Raw genomic sequence first — 18,035 nt, forward strand, 5'->3', positions numbered from 1 at the left:
TTTCAGGCCCAAGAGGTTGTCAACCTGATCATACGAAGATTAATTCATGAATCAGGAAACAGGTAACAAAACAGTATCAGTAAAAATGGCTGAGTGAATGAGAGCTGATGTAGCATGGTTCTCTCCGCCACCTTCCTAAGTGGTGTAGTTATTCACACGACCTGGTCGCCCCCCGCACACTCTTCCGTACATGCATTAACCCGCACTTGAGGAGCAACACAGAACGGCTGCGACGACAGACATGTACGCGCAGCCCGACTCGACGGCTTTGGAGAAAGTACGTTGTAAACACTGCGCTTCCAACAACTGCACGTCTCAGTCCATTTGATACATATCCACGAGAACACGTGGGTACAGTCACGTGGTCCCATCTTCCTGGTTCCCGGGCCTCCAGGCCTAGTTAGCGCGTGTTCGAGTCCGGGGGTTCGACCCACTTGGTGCCAGGACATGCCCAGCGTAATGTACAGTAGGCCGAACCAAGCCTTAGAATATGCGATACCGGAGTGAACGAGAAGATGTTCAGCAATCTTGATGTTTATCTCGTATTTACCGGGTCCCACGATGCAACCTCGAGCGGGACCGAACTCACGAGGCAACCTTCCGTCATCGGCATGTTCGCCATATCAAACGCAATTGATATCTTATTCCACGATCTTACAATAGAAAGCAAATTATCTTGTAGCGCTACAACAAATTGAAGCATCTTCTAGTACTATCGCAGCTACTCTACACAGGCTGAAGAAGAAAACGCAAAGCGCCAGAACGGGCTTTCGTCGGAGCTATTCAAAATTGGCACTGCGGACGTTGGTGATCAGTATAACTAGGTGGAGGCTCCCTGGAATTCGAACGAGATTCATTACAAAGTTGTTATCAGCAACCGCAAACGTCTGCCACCATGGTGAACCCTACTTCAGTGCTCGTTGCAGCTTGCTTGCTCTTCAACCCTCTTGCCACTGCCTCAGGAGGGAAGAGCGAGCACGACACTGAGTACTCTCACAGGTGATACTCTGCCCCAGCTACCTGTAGAGACTATAAGACTAACTTTCCGCAGCTACTCGGTGCCAACCTCATACAGCAACATCACCTCCATTCTTGAAAAGATCCAGGCGCGTGGCTACCTAAAAGTCGGCACCACTGGAGACTACAAACCGTTCTCCTACAAAGTGACAAACCGAACAGCTCTGCCTGCTACGCCAACCATCAACACCACTTACATCGGTGCCGATATCGACTTGGCGCAGTCGCTTTCGAACTCTCTTGGCCTCTCACGTCCAGTTGAGTTCGTTCCTACTATCTGGGCGAACCTCACAACGGATCTTGCAGCCCAAAAATTCGATGTCGCTATGAGTGGCGTCAGCATTACCCTAGCCCGTGCACAGAAGGCCTTCTTTTCCACTGCAGTTCAGCGTGTGGGCAAGGCCGCATGCGTGCGGTGTGCGGACCTCGCCAAGTTTTCGTCTCTGGCAGCTATTGATACTGCAGGTGTTAGAGTCGCTGTTAACCCTGGAGGTACAAACGAGGCCTTTGACCGGGCTAACCTGAAAGCGGCTACTATCGTGTTGGTGCAGGACAACAACGCCGTTTACAAAGCTGTCATGGACGGCGATGCCGATGCCATGATCAGTGACATCATCGAGGTCGAATTGCAGGTTCGGTTGCACCCGGAAGTTCTTTGCATTGTTAACCCGAATGCGACTTTTACGTTCGAGGAACTGGGTTATATGGTCGGACGAGATGTTGTGTGGAAGCAGTATATGGATCTATTCGTACACATTCAGCTTGGAAGCGGTGGTTGGAATCAGACTCTGGCGAAATGGATGTCCTATAAATGGCCCTCGGTGTAGACAAGTTCTCAGGAGTTGGGATACAAAGCGACATCCGCCAAGTTTTATTCTCCGCACGATACATCCTACAGCGGTTCTGACCTCAGGAGGAAGTTATTTTCAGCGCAACATTGACAAGTAAGATTGCAAGAGCAAATGGAACAAAAATCTGGCCCCACTCGAACCAAATGACTGGCTTGACTTCTGTCTCAATAGAGGAGCCAACTAGAGGCGCTTTCACATCAGTGTCTGCTGCAAAACGTCCGTTCACCTGGAAGTATTGCAGTAGTTCATCTTTTTCCCGCCAGCGAGCTAGCAGCCACTTCTCGAAACTAATTTCATCGTGGATAGGAATATCGGAAAGGCGAAAGCGACGCCAGTGCATGTTGACGGAAGTGGGAAGACGTCCTTGCGGGTAAGCACCGTGAAGTGAAAGCACATCTTGACCGTAATAGCCGGATCTATAGCTTGTTAGCGAGACAATTTTGTGAAAGGAGAACGACAAGACAACTCACGGAATGCCTCCATAAGCTAAAATACAGTCGTATAAGTACTCAACCGAGCCCTCTAGCTCTGTTAAACAAAACGCAAGACCAGTACTGCGTGGAAGCAAACAGTGCCTCATATCCATGATACCCTGTTTATCCGCCCATTTGCGGCTCGTAGCCCGCCCGTTCTTCGATACATTTGTACCTTCGGGGAATATCAACAACCACATGGGAGTAAGACTTGCTGAACTTGGTCCGTTGTAGCCAATCTTAAGTTTGTCCAATCGATGCTTGAAGCGCATTTTGTCTACGGTCCATCGACGGGACAACAATATGAAGCTATAGAACTTCATAGCGCTGCCAATAAGAGGCACGTATTTGATAGATTCCTTGAGGGTGATGAAAAGATGGCCATGCATGGACGCCGTATAGCTAATCCACCATAGATATATCCAATCAGTGTAGATCTGTACCACATCAGCTCTACTCTATGTTGGTATCATAGGTACAGACCTGATGGTTCGATATGAGCACTATTCGCTCCGGAAATTCACATTCTAGCCTTCCATCTACAGTTTTCTTTAGCTGCCCTCGAACACTAGAATCGCCGCTCACTACTACTTCTACTGGTATCCACCAGTAGGTCATAGTGGTCAAGACGATACCGAAGTGCTTCTTAGTCATCGCCATCCAGGAGTAATATGCAGCTCTGCTGTAAACGTATAATGGCACGCCGATAAGTTGCGTAAGAGAAATGCTGTAAATGAGGATTTAGAAGGTTGCAAGCGGCTACCGGAGAAGCTACAGAAATACGTACACCACTATACTCACACTTAGATACAGGGCGAGTGGCAGGATACGAAGAGTCTGTTGCAAGACTCCGCGTCCTCTTTCTCCATCAGAGTTGTTTAGTTTGCTTGTACACTCTTTGTCCCATTCTGTGTGAGACTCAGCAATGTCGAACGCGGATGCGGACTGCTGCTGCTGCCGCTCCGAGTATTTCGTCGTCATTGTGGAAAAGACCTCGAGCGTGTGCGTAGTGATATGCAGACGAAGAACGTATCGGGAGACCGGCAGAAATTCACGTAGGCAGCGGTCTACTGTATAGATATATTAGTGAGTGATTTAGTCGCCCGGGAGCATGATTGTAGTAGACTGACTTGACTAGGCAGTCAATTGCCCAGTCGAGTGCGCGCAGTCCTCCACGCAGGCAGATTATGCATGAATCTACCCCACTTCCGCATACAGTCAATGGTTTACAGTTCTAAAGTTAACAACACTAGGCTATACCGATCGCTCAAGCCCAGGTTGCACACAATATCGCAGATACGAGAATACGTTACACATGAACATCTTGAGCGAACGTCGTTGGGTGGTTCAGTTAGGAGTCTGCGTGTTCGTGCGAATCCTCATACAGTCACCAGCAAGGCTGAAGAAGGAAGTGAACCGAAACGGGTGATTGGATAGAATGATAGTGAGCCACGTCTTGGCGAATACTGTGGTAACACCACAACTGCTGCCTTATCGCACGTCCCTCATTCGTCTATCATTGGTATGGTCCAATGCTGTGAATCGTAGTGTTACTAAAAGTACCTAGGTACCTAGGTGACTTACAAGGGTTTGATGCAAGACTGTGCAACTTCGTTTATTTGAATGGTATCAAGGTACATACTCCGTAACGAGAGAATAGTAGTTAATCAAAGAACATGCACCCCGCCATGACTTGTACAGCAGCTCTCCGGCCTCCGCGATCTTACATCTCCTATCCAACATAACCTGCTGAGAAGGAAAGAGATGAAACGAATGACAAGAGCAGTGCTCTACTTGGGTAGATCATCTACCATGAGCGGTTGATTAGCGGCATAGGGGTTCTCGTTGGCTAAGAGCAAGTTGTATGGATTAGCCAAAACCCCAAGAATGCTAACATACCACCGTGAACGAGTTGCCACTCTGCATCCATTGACAAAGATATGACCATCAATCTCTACCTGGACATCCGATCCATCTTCTAGCTTCAATTTTAGTATACAGCACACTGATTGATGTGCTTCCTCAAGCGTCGACACGATGACATGGATCATGGGTTCCTCTTCTGCAACTCGGCGAACCATCCAGCCAGCTATGGCGCGGCCGAAAACTCCTGCGCTAAGGACAAGAGTGAGGGCTAGAACAGTCATGGGAAGGGAGACGAGTGTGACAGAGGCGAACATAGCTGTGCCTGTTATGAAAACGGCTATACTGATGGATTTGCTCAATAGACGCCAAAAGGACGCTAGTGAATCACTTCCAACGACAGAAACCATGACAAGCACAGCATTTTGCGACTCTGTAAATTGTGTCGAGCCCAAAACCGACACTTTTGCGGCTGGCATCGTGTACAACTGGTTCAAGGCTAGTCCGACGTTTTCAGGCTCACTTTGAGCCCTTTGTAAGCCGTTGAGGACAGATTGGCCCCCGCTCAAAGCGATCTCGTACGGAACACCCGACACGTAGAGCTTGTGTTGTTTGAGGAACGGAAGCTGTACGATGTTCTCCGATATCGCCGTCAGGGTGACTAGTTGAAGGAGAACAATTAGCACGATTCTTGTTTCGGATGGCTGTACCAAGGTAGAGATCATACCCATGAAATACCACAAGTGCATCCACCAGCGGCTGCCACACCACCATGGAATCACCCCACCCTGCTCTACTACTACCATTGCAGCCTGGGAGCCCACGAATAGCAATGCCATGGCCAGAAATCCGGTGGAAAGGAACCATTTTCCCGGGCGCATGCGCTTCGATCGTGCTATCCGATCACTAACCCTTTGATCAAGCAGATCTAGTTTGTCTCTGAAGGAAGACCCATTAGATTCCCCGAAAGACGACCTGAAGCTGACGATGCTACCGATTGCAATGTTGCGTTTCTTCATGACGTTTTCATAATCCTCCACACGGATTGGCATAATGGCACCGCCGAACGAAAGGGCCATTGCGAGAGCTCCACCAAAAGGTAATATGGTTAGAAGCGTCCAGACTTCGTTTGTAGGTGCCCCAAGAAGCGCACCGATTGTTGGAAGTAGAGCTAAGACTCCTGCAGCTCCGCCATACTCGGCTTTCCGCAGCTCGATGAGGTTGTCGAGAACTTTCAGGAGGGTTTGGTAGCATACAGCGCCTTCGCCACTCCTTCGTATGCATATACCTCTCTCCATCCACGGTGTCATGCTGAACTTGGCTTGCGAGTTCCCGACATATCTGTCCGGCTCGGTCGTGCAAAGGATATCATCGGCAGACGTCGAAGACAACAAGTTAGAGCAAACAATGAAGAACACGGAGGTGTAGCGTTGGAAAATGTTCCGGAAAGATTGCGAAGTTCGCATATTCGGAATACTCGATGAATGTTGTAGTGGCTTCCAATTGAAGATGATTGAAACAAGATAGGTGACTGTTAGAACAACTGTCAGCTAATGGGAAGGACAACTTCTTGTTTGCATTAGTCTGTAAAGATCAGCCTGATGAAATTGACTTATAGTCAGTTGTTTCCGTTCTGATACACTGGAAGCTCATCACGAGCAGGGAGTTCTGCAGGCCGGAACCAGCATCACATCCTCAAGTTTGGGTGTGGGGGCAATACAAGCCGTAAGCAGCCACACGTGTGAGTTTGCCACAATTTTGACAGTTGAACCACTAACGCCTTTACCCCCGAACCCTGATTTCAGTTGTGATAGCTCATCTGCTTTTGGTTCGCATAAGTACGCGCAGCTGACATCTACATGCATGCGCCTTTCCATTTCCGGCGATGTCTGGACTAGTCTTAACGTGCAAATCTTCGTCCGATCGCATACCTATACATCTTCTTACATAGGTGATTACATCTGAGCCGCTTCAACTGGGTTCCAATCTGAATCCGGCGATGTCTGGACAGGCCGTGATGAGCCTGCTCACTTCTGATTGCACTTGCATATACACACCCACGCGCGATTATGATCCAACCCTCTCCCCCTATTGCGCCTTCATCTATCTTTGGCGTTTTCTTGGACTGATCCTGAAGTATGAGATTGTGTCTGATTCTATGCGTCTGTACGTACAAGTAACCACACAAAACCTTGGGGGTCTCGCATGAACCCCTTTCATATTTCGTAGCCTCCTGGTAACTAACTTCTACACCATAAATTTAACCCCCAAACTATCACCAAAGAGAACGTATCTGTTTATCTTCCTTTCGTCATTCGAGATGGACAAAACCACCAAGCCTAGCAGACTGCTTCACTTCAAAGACCTGGCACCGTGGCGACAAGACAACGAGTACATTCATCGAGGCTACCGGCCCTTGTCGAACTCTTACACCAAGTCGCTACATAGTTTGATGTATATCCACAATCAAACGGTCAATATCTACACACATCTGCTTGGCTTTATCTTGTTTGGAGCTTCGGCTTACGTTTTCCGACATACCCTGTATGCGCGTTACAAGACCGCGTCGTTCGAGGACGCCATTGTGTTTGGTTTTTTCTTCGCCGGCGTGTCCGCCTGCCTGGGGCTGTCTTCCGCTTTCCACACTTTCTGTAATCATTCGGAACACATATACGAACAATGGCTGGTCCTCGATTTCCTTGGTATATTATGTCTGATTTCAGGTAGCTGGGTTCCGGGTGTGTACAACGGATTCTATGGCCAGAGATCAACGACAAGATTCTACTTGATTATGGTATTTAAGTGATGATCGTGTTAGACGAGGCTATACACTGACACTTCGTGATAGATATTCACGCTGTCTGCCGTGTGTGCTTTGGTCTGCTTGACACATACCTGCCGAAGACCGGAGTGGACACACTTTCGCACCATTATGTTCTTGTCGCTTGGAATATCTGGTTTTCTACCTATGACATACGCTCTCACAGAGTTCGGCCTTCGACAAGCACACGAGCAGATGGGGTGAGGATGGTTCATGTTGGAGGCAATCTTCTACATTTCTGGCGCAGTGGTGTACGCGAAGAAGCATCCCGAAAAGACACAGCCAGGAGCGTTTGACATAGTCGGCAGCTCCCATCAAATCTTCCATGTCTTTGTACTTCTCGGGGCTTCTTCGCACTTCATTGGGGTACTCAAGGCCTTCGACTACAACCACAGCCCACTTACTCGGATGTGCTAGATTAGAGAATTTGCGGAAATCATAGAGACCACAGCATTTACCGTGGTAGCTGGGGGATAAACTGCTGATAACTAGACGATTCTGTTATATTTACTAGAGGAACTAATATATTGATCCTTGGTCTTGAGAGTCACGACCGTATATTTTAAGTTAATTGCAACGATCTAAGCCGCGCAATAACAAAAGAAGCGGAACCACAAGCCGGTTCTAGCTCAAGAGGAAGCGGATAACAAGTCAAAATGCTTGAACCTAAGATACCGGGAATAAGACTCGGCGTAGGCACTAGGCTTGACCAGCGCTCTACTCAGTAGTAGAAGCTTCTCTTATTAGTCTGATACGAGGCCTCATAACATCTTCCCAACGTGACTGAAATTTTTGACAATGGGGACGATGATCTCTGCGCTCGCCACCTAGTGACAAGGCTTAATGCATCACCAGACGGAGTTGCACCTCTATGCCACCGTTCCCTACGTCCCATTTAGTCATAGAACCTTTTGGTTACAACTCACCACTCTTGTCTCGACATTAAGTGTAGTTAGAATAGAGGCAACAAATGGCCATACCCAAGACGCAGGAAGCCGCACAGGTGGCCTCAGATGCTCTTCTGCCGCATCAATCTCTCAGTGAAGACAGTAACTCTACCATCCAGTTCATCCATAGCGCGTTTGCCGACAGCAACGACTGGGATCTTGTCGTGCCCTATGTCCGCGGCTACCATCTTCTTCTCTCAGACTGCCCTGGACACGGCCATTCTTCACACATATCGTTCTCTATCGAAGCATCTGCAAAGCACATTGCCTGCCTTATAGAGGCACAAGCCATCGGTGGTCAAGCCCATATTGTTGGCTACAGTCTTGGTGCATCTATTGCAGTTCGCCTTGCCGCGAGCCACCCTCATGTTGTTCGCTCCCTGTTCGTGTTTGGGTATAGCGAGACTCCCGTTTCCAGTGCTCTGTTATTATCTTACCTACTTTGGAGTTCAAATTGCGTAGAGAGTGCGGTTCCACGACCTTTCTTTGCTGGCTCATGGACAGTACTAATCTTCGTCGCACATCTAGTGCTTCGTTGTCGCTTTGTACACAGATTGCGCATATTGATAGCGGTGCGGAGCGACTGCAGCCGTGGTCTGCACGAACTCTGACTATTGTGGCAGGGAAAGGTGGCCTTGTCCCCTCGAATGATAGCCCGAAGGCCGCCCGAAAACTCGTCGAACTAGGGAATGAACATGACATTTAAACTTCTGCTTACACACATCCATCTATGAGACATCTCTGGAATCGGCAAGACCCCTCCCTCTGGACTGCAACCGTCGTAGCCTGGGTCTGTCTTCACTGGCTGAGTCAAATGACATCATCTGTCCTGTACAAAGACACAACTCGAGATCATTGAAAGACTTCTCATTGTTGCTGCTACTACGTGCGGAATACTTGCAGCATCGAGATTATTGCGACTGACGAAGCGGAGATGAGTGATGCAATCTGGAGCGTTTTATTGAAGGAGCGATAGTGGCGGGTATGTGAAATTACACGTGAGATTGCATCAGCATGTGCGAATCGCGGAGACCGCGAGCTTGCATGAGCAGAGATAATTACGGAGCGACTTTACAGTAGAAGCAGTGAATGTGTTTCTTGCTGAGGTGTGTGCACTTGGCTGTAGAGTGGCGAAGCGCGCCTGTGGTGGCTGGTGTGTAGGTCTCCTGTTCAGGCGACGATGGCGCGTGGCTATGGCTGATGTGATGGCTGTCGGGTGCTGGGGCTAATGATCGACTCCCAAGGTTAATCACGCAGGTCTCTAAGTCCAGCACAGTTTCTAGACCGCGCAACGACCAGCTACCTGCCGATCGCATAACTTGAACACAAAGGCAGTAGGTGGCGTCGTCTTGATAGACTGTCGCAAATGTCTGACTCCCTAAGGGATGATCTCATAATCACAACAAAGCAAAGTCAGACTGTTGAGCAGCAACAAATGTATTTCGGGCCTACAATATACGAAGGGACGTCATCCTTCAATGCAGCACTTGGTCTCTTTGGGCAGCTGCAGTTGTCAAATTCTCATCTAGTGGCCGAGCATCTATTTTTACGACAACGGGGGGCGGCACAGCCACGCAGGTACCGTTCATGGGGTCATCGGAGTAGGCTACCAAAGTCGCTCTGATGATGAACTTGTATGATTCTCCATGCACAAGAGGGGGTTAAGAATAGTGAAAAATGACTTTGTGCATGGAATGAAGCGTCGCGCAGTTGTCCAACTCTCCAACGAGGACACGATGGTTGACTTGGCGACGGTCTCGAGTGGGACCGGGGTAGTTTGATAGGCTCGCCTTGCACGGGTAGCATTCTTCAGCTGCCATGAATACGACAGTAGTGGGTGGTGTATTTGCATGTGAGGGCAGTATGTCTCGTAGTCGCAGTACAACAAGATAGCCAAGGGATAAAAAGCAGCTTGTTCCCCAGCTCGCGCAAAAGTCCCTGACAGTCCCTGACAGTCCCAACATCAGCCCCAACCCCATCCCGTCGTGTTCTCGAACGCGGCCCAACAACCATCTTCCTTCGATAGCGTCGGATCCAACGACTGCGCCATCGCGGGATTAATCCAGGCTAGCGCCGCGCGTCCCTTCCTGATTGGAGTGAGCCCCCTTGGCTGTTGCCGCACGGTTTCAGAAGAGAGGCAGAATACCGGCTTCAGCACCTCGTCCTCATTTCAACAACATCGCTCGCTCGTTCGTCAATCGTTTCACATTCGCGTCCCTCGTAACTGCCGACTCGACTCCAAACCCTCTTCCCAGGCTCGCCACTCCATCCATTTGCCCGTTCACTGCGACGTTTGCCTTTGTTTCCCGTCTTCATCAGGCACGAGAAAGGTTGAACCTGCGGCCGACTCCCGTTTAATCTACTGCTTGCTTCTTCGTCTACTGCATCTGTGCTTACCAGCAACCACCCACGTATACGAGCATCCCCCGACACATCGCTCCCGCGACCCTCACTCGCTATCGAAAGTCGCCCTCCCGGAACGCCCGCGGGCGCAAAACATCAATAATGCGGCCTCACGCGACATACTCGGCAATGCTCGCACCCTTCTTATTACTGGCATCGGCGCCATTGGGCGTACTGGCCGCCGATATCCTCAAGACCAACGGCTTCAGCTCCTGTTTGGACGGTACGGGTGACATCAAAGTCAACAAGCTGAACATCGAATTCGACCGCTCCACCAAGAAGGTCAAGTTTGATGTATCCGGCACCAACGAGGTTGAGCAGAAGGTCATGGCAACACTCACCGTAAACGCATACGGTCGAGAGCTGTACAACAAAGAGTTTGATCCTTGCTCTGGCGAGTACAAGGTCGACCAACTATGTCCAGGTACGTACACGCCCTAGCTGCGTCTGGCTCTTATGTACGCTAACGCATAGCAGTTCCCAAGGGTACCTTTGGTGCACAGGGCGAGCAGAGCATTCCCGATAGCATCATGTCGCAAATCCCCAGCATCGCCTTCAACATACCCGACATCGACAGTCAAGCCAAGTTGCAGCTCAAGGCCATAGACGGAGGCAAAGACCTAGCTTGTATCACCTCACAAGTCAGTAACGGACAGTCGCTGTCGACCGCAGGCGTACAATACATTGCCGCTGGAATTGCCGGAGCTGCCTTGGCCGTTACTGGACTGGCTTCGCTCGCTGGTGCTGGACATGCTGGTGCCCCACAGTCCAGTCCCACCTTCGGCGACGTTATCGGATGGTTCCAGGCCATGGCTTTGAACGGCATGATGAGCGCTGACGTTCCCGGTGTATACCGCAGCTGGTCCCAGAACTTCGCCTTCAGTACCGGTCTTATCTATTGGGAGGGCATGCAGCACTCTATCGACAACTTCCGTGCGAGCACTGGCGGCAATCTCACTCAGAGCAGTGTCGAATTCCTCAAGAACGCTACCCTCGTACATGTGGACCAGAACATGACCTTGACTAAGCGCAGCTTCGACCTCCTATTCGCTCGCGACGAATTGAATACGGACATCAACGGTACTGCCGAGGAGGATGGCGACAACAAGGTTATAGTCTATGCGAAGAACATGCAGGGCTTCATCCAGGAGTATACAATTCCTGACCGTAACGCCTTCATGACGGTGCTGCTTATCTTTGCCATTATCATCGCCGCCATCACCGTCGGTATCCTTCTCTTCAAGGTCATCCTGGAAACCTGGGCCCTGTTCGGCAGCTTCCCGAAGAAGTTGACTAGCTTCCGTAAGCGATACTGGTGGACTCTGGCCAAGACTATCACCAACTTGATCCTCCTACTTTATGGCATCTGGGTTCTCTACTGTGTCTACCAGTTCAAAAACGGTGACTCATGGGCTGTCAAGACACTTGCTGGTGTTACTCTAGCCGCATTCACTGGAGTCCTGGCTTTCTTCACCTGGAAGATCTGGAGCACTGCGGACAAGTTCAAGAAAATGGAGGGAAAGCCCGATGCTCTTTACGAGGACAAGGAGATTTGGCGCAAGTACAGCATGTTCTACGAGAACTACAAAAAGAGCTACTGGTGGATCTTCGTGCCGGCTATCGTCTTCCTGTTTGCTCGTGGTTGCGTTATCGCTGGAGCAGATGGCCACGGTCTCGCACAGGCTGCTGGTCAACTCATCGTCGAATCACTTCTCCTCATCATGCTGCTCTGGGCTCGCCCATACACACTCAAGTCTAGCACCTGGATCAACATCACCATCTCAATCGTTCGTGTCTTGTCGGTTGTCTGCATTTTGGTCTTCGTCGAAGAACTGGGTATGAGCCAAACAACCAAGACTGTTACCGGTCTTGTGCTTGTCGTCGTCCAGGCTTCCCTCACTGGTGTTCTTGCTATTCTTATTGCCGTCAACGCGATCATCATCTGCTGCAAGGAGAACCCCCACCGCAAGAAGAGAAAGGCAGCTGGTAAGTCTTGCCCTTCCCGTAATCTCCAACATGATCTAACAGCCACTTCAGAGAAAGCCCGCGACCTCGACAACCTTACCCCTCTCGACGCACGAAACTCGTTGCTCATGGATCCCCAAGAGTACAAGCGCACATCGCTTCCTTCGCCATTCGGTCCCCGCACTGCTGGCTACGATCGTGTTCCTCTCGCCGACCAAAATACTGCATACAACGGTCCTGGTGGTCGCTCCTTTGGAGATGACCAAGGGCACCTACTTGCTGATGCATCCACTTTCGGCCGTACACCAACGCACGAGCGAAACATCAGCCGTGACAGCAGTCCAGGGCCCGACCCGGAAGTTGGCTACCACCAACCACCTGGCTACGTCTCCAACGCCCCATGGCAACCTCAACAACCACGAGGTAACAATGGCGGCTACGCATACTAAAGCCAATAGCCTCAACTGATCTGAGAGCGAAGACCTAGACAGGCGAACTATCTCACCACCTAGGCATAATCTCCTTTTGTTTTGTTTATCCATCTGCATCGCAGTGGTCGTGTTTGACAAACCATAGAGCGGTCAAATCACATACAAAGTCATCTCTCTTGCATACGGGCTGGGCCATATCTGCTCACAACGCCCGTGATTTTTACGAATCTTTCCTTGTGTTTATTTTTAGTATCTGGTGGAAAGGAAGATCTGATACAAGCTCTTGTAATCTCACGCAAAGCGGTAAGCCTGGGGCTCGCGCACACATACAACTGTCTATTCTGCTATCGTCAGGTGGAGTGAAGGAGATGGGAAAGGAATGGAGTGTGGAATTGGAATTGGGAATGTGAAATAGGATGTAGAGAAGATGTGAATACCAATACCCAACTGCTATATGTGCGACTCTACCCGCTGGTGACATCTGCCCAAAGGACGCAATATCTTGGGGCTCCGATGAGCTCGGGAGTGGTGAGGACATTGCCCAGAGCAGGGAGGTCCAAGGCACGTGCGATTTTAGCTTTCGCCGATAAGCTCTTCGCTGCAGAAAGCTGCGAGCTGAACACCTCTGCAGCACCGTCGCCCCAAAATGTTGGGACGACTGCGCATGCGCCACCCCTGAACCAATATATCTTAGCGACATATCACCAGAATTAAACGTCTGAACAGAGACCGCTGTTTCCCATAAGACACTCGGCAACAGCCTAAGTAGCTTTGTACCTGCAGATCGCCCGATACTGTTTTCCAATCCAGAACCGTGTCCCACACAAAAAGATGCGCTTTTTCCGCCGAACGCCTCCGGCTAAGTCGATCTCCCGCGGATTTGCTTTGGGTTGTCCCTTTGTGGCACGCCCACCAGGGCTTGGGCCGCTTGTACCTGCGTCACGACCGCACTATTCTGGGCGGACGGTAGAATCTAGCCGGCTACCAAGAGCCGGTTTATCTCTAGGACTGCTCTTTTCGATATGCTAACGTGCATGGTGCAGGTGTAGCGCGGGATGATGTGGGTTATAGATTATATCGTTATCTCGGTACTGCGAGTTTCCTCTCAAGTAGCTTGTGGTTTTGACGTTTGACGGCGTTGGGAGCTAACTCGCGCAGGTACTATTTGGGGAGAAGGGAAACCCTTTTTGAGTACCTAGGTATTCATTCTCTTCTTCTCTTTTAATCCCAAGTTCCTGGGTTGGGTGCACAATATCCCGCTCGCTAATTCCCCGTCCGTCCTACTCAAGTCGCAAAGGCGTTTTTGTGGCTTGCGTTACGACTCGCTTTCGACTTTCTCCTAATAGCTTTGGGTTTTTTCTGGTAGCCGAGCTGTCTAGAAGAGAAGGAGATTTTGTGAAAAGCATTCTTACTGCGTTTCCTATTTCATTGCCTTCTGTTTTCTACGTTACCTTTGCACATTTGCGACGAGCGAAGTGGGATTTTGAGGTGTCCCTGAGTAGTGACATCCAATCGCGCGACGACAGAACAATCGACATTGGATCTATTCGCTACCTCTCCTTATACCGCTGGTACCGAGTACCCTAGTCTAACTTAGACAAAAGTCGATATTCTACAACGTTGCATTCCGAAGCATTCCAGTGGTCAAACCTCACAGCAACGATGCGACGCACCGCCCTCCTCTCCGCCGCAACAGCGGTCCTCACCAGCACAACAACCGCACAGTCCACAGCATCAACATCTTCAAAACGCGGTCTCGTCTACGTCCCCTCCGAAGACCACCCCTCTGACGACCAGATATGGACAACCGGTCCGTCACCACCAACATGGTACTACAACTACCAAAAAGACCCCTCAGCAGCCTATGCCAACAACCCAGATATGCAGTTCGTCCCCATGCTCTGGGGCGCTAGTGACAGCGACACTGGAACCCCCTTCCTCGACTCAGTCAAGAAGCAAATCGCCGACGGAGCGAACATAACCTACGTCCTCGGCTTCAACGAACCGGACGGCGGCCACAGCACCGGCGGTTCCAACCTCGCCGTCACTACAGCTGCCGCTCGCTGGAAAGCCGAAATCGAGCCATTGAAGGAGCTCGGCGTTAAACTAGGTGCGCCTGGTGTTACCGGCGCAGAGTCTGGTTGGCAGTGGTTGGAAAACTTCTACAACGAGTGCGATGGAGGTTGTAACCCCGATTTCATCCCCGTACACTGGTATGGCAACTTTGAGGGCATGATGAGCCATATTGGACGTGTTACAACCATGTGGCCTAATATGACGGTATGGGTTACCGAATATGGATACCCGAATCAGCCGCTCGAGGAGACGCAGACTTTCTACAACCAGAGTGCTCAGAGTTTTGACAGCTGGCCGTGAGTACATTTCATAGATGTTCATAAGGATGGGGACGTTGACTAACATGATAATCAGGAACATCACACACTACTCCTACTTCGGCGCCTTCCGCTCCGATGTTAGCAATGTGGGTGCCAACGCCGCTATGCTTACCCAGGACGGCAAATTGACGGATATTGGATCTTGGTATATGGGCGGTGCTGCTACGAACAACGTTCCTGAGGCTTCTGGTGCTTCTTCAGTAGGAGCTGCGCCAGGTGCTTTTGCCTTGAGCTTAATGGCTGCGGTGTGGGTTTACTTTGCCTGAGGCTGTGAGGGTCTGTGGCCTGGGATTTTGGCTTGTAAATTTTCTTGTACCGGTGAGATGAGATGGAAAATCACGCTTGGAGGCTTACGTGTATACCCCAGTAACTTTCTAAAGATTTGGCAGATAAGCAGTGGGTAAGATGCATGGAAGTCACGTGCTCTTCTCCAGTCAATTTCACTTTCGCAAAGATTCCAGTAGACTGTAGGTGAACACTAGATGCCACGCTATGTTAAAATTCGGATGTGTTACGAACCAGGGCCCTTGTGACTGTAGACAACTAATGCTCGCGTATTGTGCCGATGGTCTGGTCAGGTTACATTCTGGCATGTCAAGGCTGAGACCCTGAGGCCTTGACTGTCGACAATTATTGTAAGCACAGTGACTATTTCTCATTGCCATACTAATTCTGGGCCAGGCTAACACGTATTGCCCGTTGAAGTACTGTCCGTAGCATCGACAACCTATAACGTGTTTTATAAGCGAGTCGTCCTTACAAGCGAGTCGTCCACCCCACCAACTTTGATCACCTTTGAAGATCAAATCAGTTATGCCTCAACGCCAACAAGCTCTATTGCGCTCATCTGAAGCTGATATGCAGCTTACTATATCATCTCTTAATAGCCACCAGATCAAGACTGAGAGAGCTGCTGCTCGCGCGTTTAACGTCCCTCGAATGACGCTACGCGACCGACGCGCTGGCAGGCTTGCACGACGCGATTGCCAGCCCAACTCAAAGAAGCTTACCCAGCTAGAGGAGGAGGTAATTATTAGACATATACTCGACCTTGATCAGCGAGGATTTGGGCCTACGTATACAGCTGCGCGCGATATGGCTAATAAGCTGCTTGCTGCGCGTGGCGCAGGTCGCGTTGGCGTCCACTGGCCGCGCAACTTTGTCAAGCGTACAGACAGTCTTATGACGCGTTTTAATCGATCGTACGATAGGCAGAGAGCTCTATGCGAGGATCCTGTGCTAATCAGCCGCTGGTTTAAGCTGGTAGAGGAGACAAAGGCCAAGTACGGCATCTGTGATGAGGACGTCTACAACTTTGACGAGGCTGGCTTTATGATGGGCAAGATCCAGACTCAGCTAGTTATCACAGGGTCAGAGAGGAGAGGCAGGCCAAAGACTATCCAGCCTGGCAACCGCGAGTGGGTGACGGTAATTGCTGCAATCAACGCTGCTGGCTGGACAATCCCACCGTTCCTCATCTTTGCTGGCAAGTATCACCTGTCAGCCTGGTACGAGGAGGATATCCCACGCGACTGGGCTATCGCAGTTAGCGACAACGGCTGGACAACCAACGAGATAGGAGTAGAGTGGCTAAAGCACTTTATTAAGCATACTGAGGGCAAGGTAGTTGGAGCACGCCGCCTGCTTATCCTTGACGGCCACGAGAGCCACCAGTCTCTTGAGTTTCAAGAGCTCTGCAAGGAGAGCAATATCTACACGCTCTGCATGCCAGCTCACTCATCTCACCTACTGCAGCCTCTTGACGTAGGCTGCTTCTCGCCTATGAAGCGCGTACAGCCGTGAGATTGAGGCTCTAATGCGCTACAATATCAACCATATCACCAAGCTCGAATTCCTGCCAGCCTTTAAGGCAGCCTTTGATCGATCGTTCACCTTAGCCAATATCTGCTCAGCTTTTCGAGGCGCAGGCCTAGCCCCTCTCCAGCCAGACGCTGTTCTATCAAAGCTCAACGTGCAGCTGCGTACGCCTACTCCACCAGCTGCTCTCGCAGAGCTCCCTGGGAGGCTCGTACACCAAGCAACGTACGTGAGCTTGAGGCTCAATCAACGTTAATACGTGATCGCGTGCGGCAGCATAAGAGCTCATCACCAGCCTCGATTATTGAGGCGATTAACCAGCTTAAAAAGGGGGCTGAGGTGATGATGCTCTCAGCCGAGCTTATGCGCGATCAGATTACCTGCCTTGAGAGAGCCAACGAGGCAGCAACTAAGCGTAGGCAGCGCAAAAGAAACGGATACAGAAGCGTGGGACCTTAACAAAGGGAGAGGGAGAGGATATACTAGCTCAAAGGAGGCTGACCAGCAGATTGAGCGTGAACAGCGTCAAGGTGGTGAGCGATCAGGCCTTAGCCGCCAGGCTATTGCGCGCTGCAGGAGGTGCAGGGAGACTGGGCACAACTCACGAACGTGCAAAAAGGATGCTGTAGATACTATTTAATCTACTATATTAATCGCTTTGTTCTACCTTATTACGTTGTTGCGTTGCGTAGCTTTGAAGGTGATCAAAGTTAGTGGGGTGGACGACTCGCTTGTAAGGACGACTCGCTTATAAAACACGTTAACCGATGACATCAAGAAGTTGCTGCCATCGAAGAGTTGCTTAAAAGATCATAAGGCTGAATACCGGTGAGCAGCAGCATGCGCAAATGATACGGGTTAAGCTGGCCGGTCAGACTTATCTTCCTTAGCTTGTGGATATGGCGGGGCTGTGAATACCTTCGAGGCAGACCATAAGGCTCCTGAGGTCCTTCATGCATGTTGTGGGGCGGGTCTCCAGCGAAGGCCGGTGCTACCCCGCATCCAGTCGTGGAACTCCTGTCCCGTGACAGCAAGTATTGTAATGATTGG

At 50.4% G+C, this 18,035-nt stretch overlaps 5 protein-coding genes across 5 annotated transcripts; 3 read left to right on the forward strand and 2 right to left on the reverse strand.

Moving 5' to 3' along the window:
* Window positions 1-895: 895 nt before the first annotated feature.
* ALTATR162_LOCUS11208 (uncharacterized protein) lies at window positions 896-1,844 on the forward strand (the record flags this gene model as incomplete). The annotated part of the gene is made up of 2 exons (XM_043318850.1): window positions 896-999; window positions 1,052-1,844. The coding sequence occupies 2 exons, from the start codon at window positions 896-898 to the stop codon at window positions 1,842-1,844; spliced, it is 897 nt and encodes a 298-aa protein (XP_043174785.1).
* An 82-nt stretch (window positions 1,845-1,926) lies between these two features.
* Window positions 1,927-3,322, reverse strand: ALTATR162_LOCUS11209 (uncharacterized protein; the record flags this gene model as incomplete). The annotated part of the gene is made up of 4 exons (XM_043318851.1): window positions 1,927-2,284; window positions 2,339-2,778; window positions 2,927-3,068; window positions 3,129-3,322. The coding sequence occupies 4 exons, from the start codon at window positions 3,320-3,322 to the stop codon at window positions 1,927-1,929; spliced, it is 1,134 nt and encodes a 377-aa protein (XP_043174786.1).
* Window positions 3,323-4,131: 809 nt separating this feature from the next.
* On the reverse strand, window positions 4,132-5,514 carry ALTATR162_LOCUS11210 (uncharacterized protein; the record flags this gene model as incomplete). Its single annotated transcript, XM_043318852.1, has 1 exon — window positions 4,132-5,514. The coding sequence occupies one exon, from the start codon at window positions 5,512-5,514 to the stop codon at window positions 4,132-4,134; it is 1,383 nt and encodes a 460-aa protein (XP_043174787.1).
* Window positions 5,515-10,477: 4,963 nt separating this feature from the next.
* ALTATR162_LOCUS11211 (uncharacterized protein) lies at window positions 10,478-12,789 on the forward strand (the record flags this gene model as incomplete). Its single annotated transcript, XM_043318853.1, has 3 exons — window positions 10,478-10,799; window positions 10,853-12,361; window positions 12,413-12,789. The coding sequence occupies 3 exons, from the start codon at window positions 10,478-10,480 to the stop codon at window positions 12,787-12,789; spliced, it is 2,208 nt and encodes a 735-aa protein (XP_043174788.1).
* A 1,644-nt stretch (window positions 12,790-14,433) lies between these two features.
* On the forward strand, window positions 14,434-15,433 carry ALTATR162_LOCUS11212 (uncharacterized protein; the record flags this gene model as incomplete). The annotated part of the gene is made up of 2 exons (XM_043318854.1): window positions 14,434-15,143; window positions 15,202-15,433. 2 exons carry the CDS (start codon window positions 14,434-14,436, stop codon window positions 15,431-15,433), a joined length of 942 nt encoding a protein of 313 aa, XP_043174789.1.
* Between the last annotated feature and the right edge of the window lie 2,602 nt (window positions 15,434-18,035).

Source organism: Alternaria atra (genome assembly GCF_907166805.1).
Source record: "Alternaria atra isolate CS162 genome assembly, contig: 35, whole genome shotgun sequence".
Classification (NCBI taxonomy): domain Eukaryota; kingdom Fungi; phylum Ascomycota; class Dothideomycetes; order Pleosporales; family Pleosporaceae; genus Alternaria; species Alternaria atra.